We start from the raw sequence: 1,118 nt of genomic DNA on the forward strand, positions 1-1,118 counted from the left end.
ACACACACACACACGCATGCACGCACGTGTACGTGCACACAAACTCACCAATTTCTCCCCCTCTCCCCCCACCCCAGGAATTCCCTCCAAGAATAGGACTTGAGGAGGGTAGCTAGCTCCTTGACAGCTGCCTTCCTCCTTGTTCTGGCCCGAGCCCTGTCATGCTGCGGTTTTGCTCTCACTTCCTGTCTGCTGCTTATCTCTCCTTCTGCGTGTGCTTCGGTTGGGGGATCTGTTTATCAGCTGGACCACGCTGCTCTTTGTTCCTTCTACAGAGGACCTGGAGCTCCAAGTGCGGTCCTTTTGACTAGTTTTGCTTTCAAGATCCCACCCCCAGTCTGAGGCCGCCACATCCATTACCATCGCTGCAGGCTGGGAAGCCAGGTCCTTCCCTCCAAGACACCAGTGTTTCCTGGACAAGGCTCTGATCCTGAGAAAGGGGCTGCTGATTCCTGAGTGGTAGACCTGCCTCGCCAAGATCCATGAGAGGGTGCCCTGGGTTGCATGGTGTGGGCATGTCCACGGGAGCTTGTGAGGTCCATATAAATCAGGGGTCTTCGGGGACATGAGCTGGTGACCATTTCCTGTTTCCATCACAAGCAGATTATGTATAAAGGTCTCAGAGACAGATGATCTTTCCTAGATCCTTCTCCCCTCCTGTCTCTTCACGGGAAGCCCACACAGTGTGTCCTGTGACTCATGAGTTGAAGTGTGCTGCAACCTGTGCGGAGCCACAAGTCGGTTTATAGTCTTAGTTCCCCTTTTCTGCCACGGTTCCTTTGGGCTGAAGCTGTTATCTCAGCTGTCTTGATCCTTGAAGAACTGAGTCCTCTTGTCTAGGATGTCAGCTCCCCTTGTGACTGGGCCCAAGTGGTTGGGTTGCTAGGACACCAGAGCCCTGCCTCTGCAGCTCTTTGTGGTTCTGCACTGAATTAATCTGTTTCTTGGCCCAAACCAAGCCCAGGTGGCAACCCAAGAGCTGCCACCCAACCTCTTCTTTCAGGTTGCCTGCGTGCTTCTGACCCCTGGGTTCCTTCATGGCCGGGCAGCTCTCGGCCCGCCCCACCCTGCCCAGGCCTCCCACTTGACTTATCCACATGAAATCCCCAGATTCCATA

General features: G+C 54.5%; 1 protein-coding gene across 1 annotated transcript in view; it reads left to right on the plus strand.

Moving 5' to 3' along the window:
• The window catches only part of LOC103259134 (signal transducer and activator of transcription 3-like), a 3,603-nt gene extending 3,296 nt beyond the window's left edge, over positions 1–307 (plus strand). Inside the window, exon 5 of the mRNA XM_008056803.2 lies at positions 276–307. Within this exon, the coding sequence (XP_008054994.2) occupies positions 276–307 (32 nt within the window). The remainder of the gene's footprint in view (positions 1–275) is intronic.
• Positions 308–1,118: the final 811 nt, after the last annotated feature.

The sequence above is a fragment of the Carlito syrichta genome, unplaced genomic scaffold (genome assembly GCF_000164805.1).
Source record: "Carlito syrichta isolate Samal-C Ts95f unplaced genomic scaffold, Tarsius_syrichta-2.0.1 Scaffold302530, whole genome shotgun sequence".
NCBI lineage: Eukaryota > Metazoa > Chordata > Mammalia > Primates > Tarsiidae > Carlito > Carlito syrichta.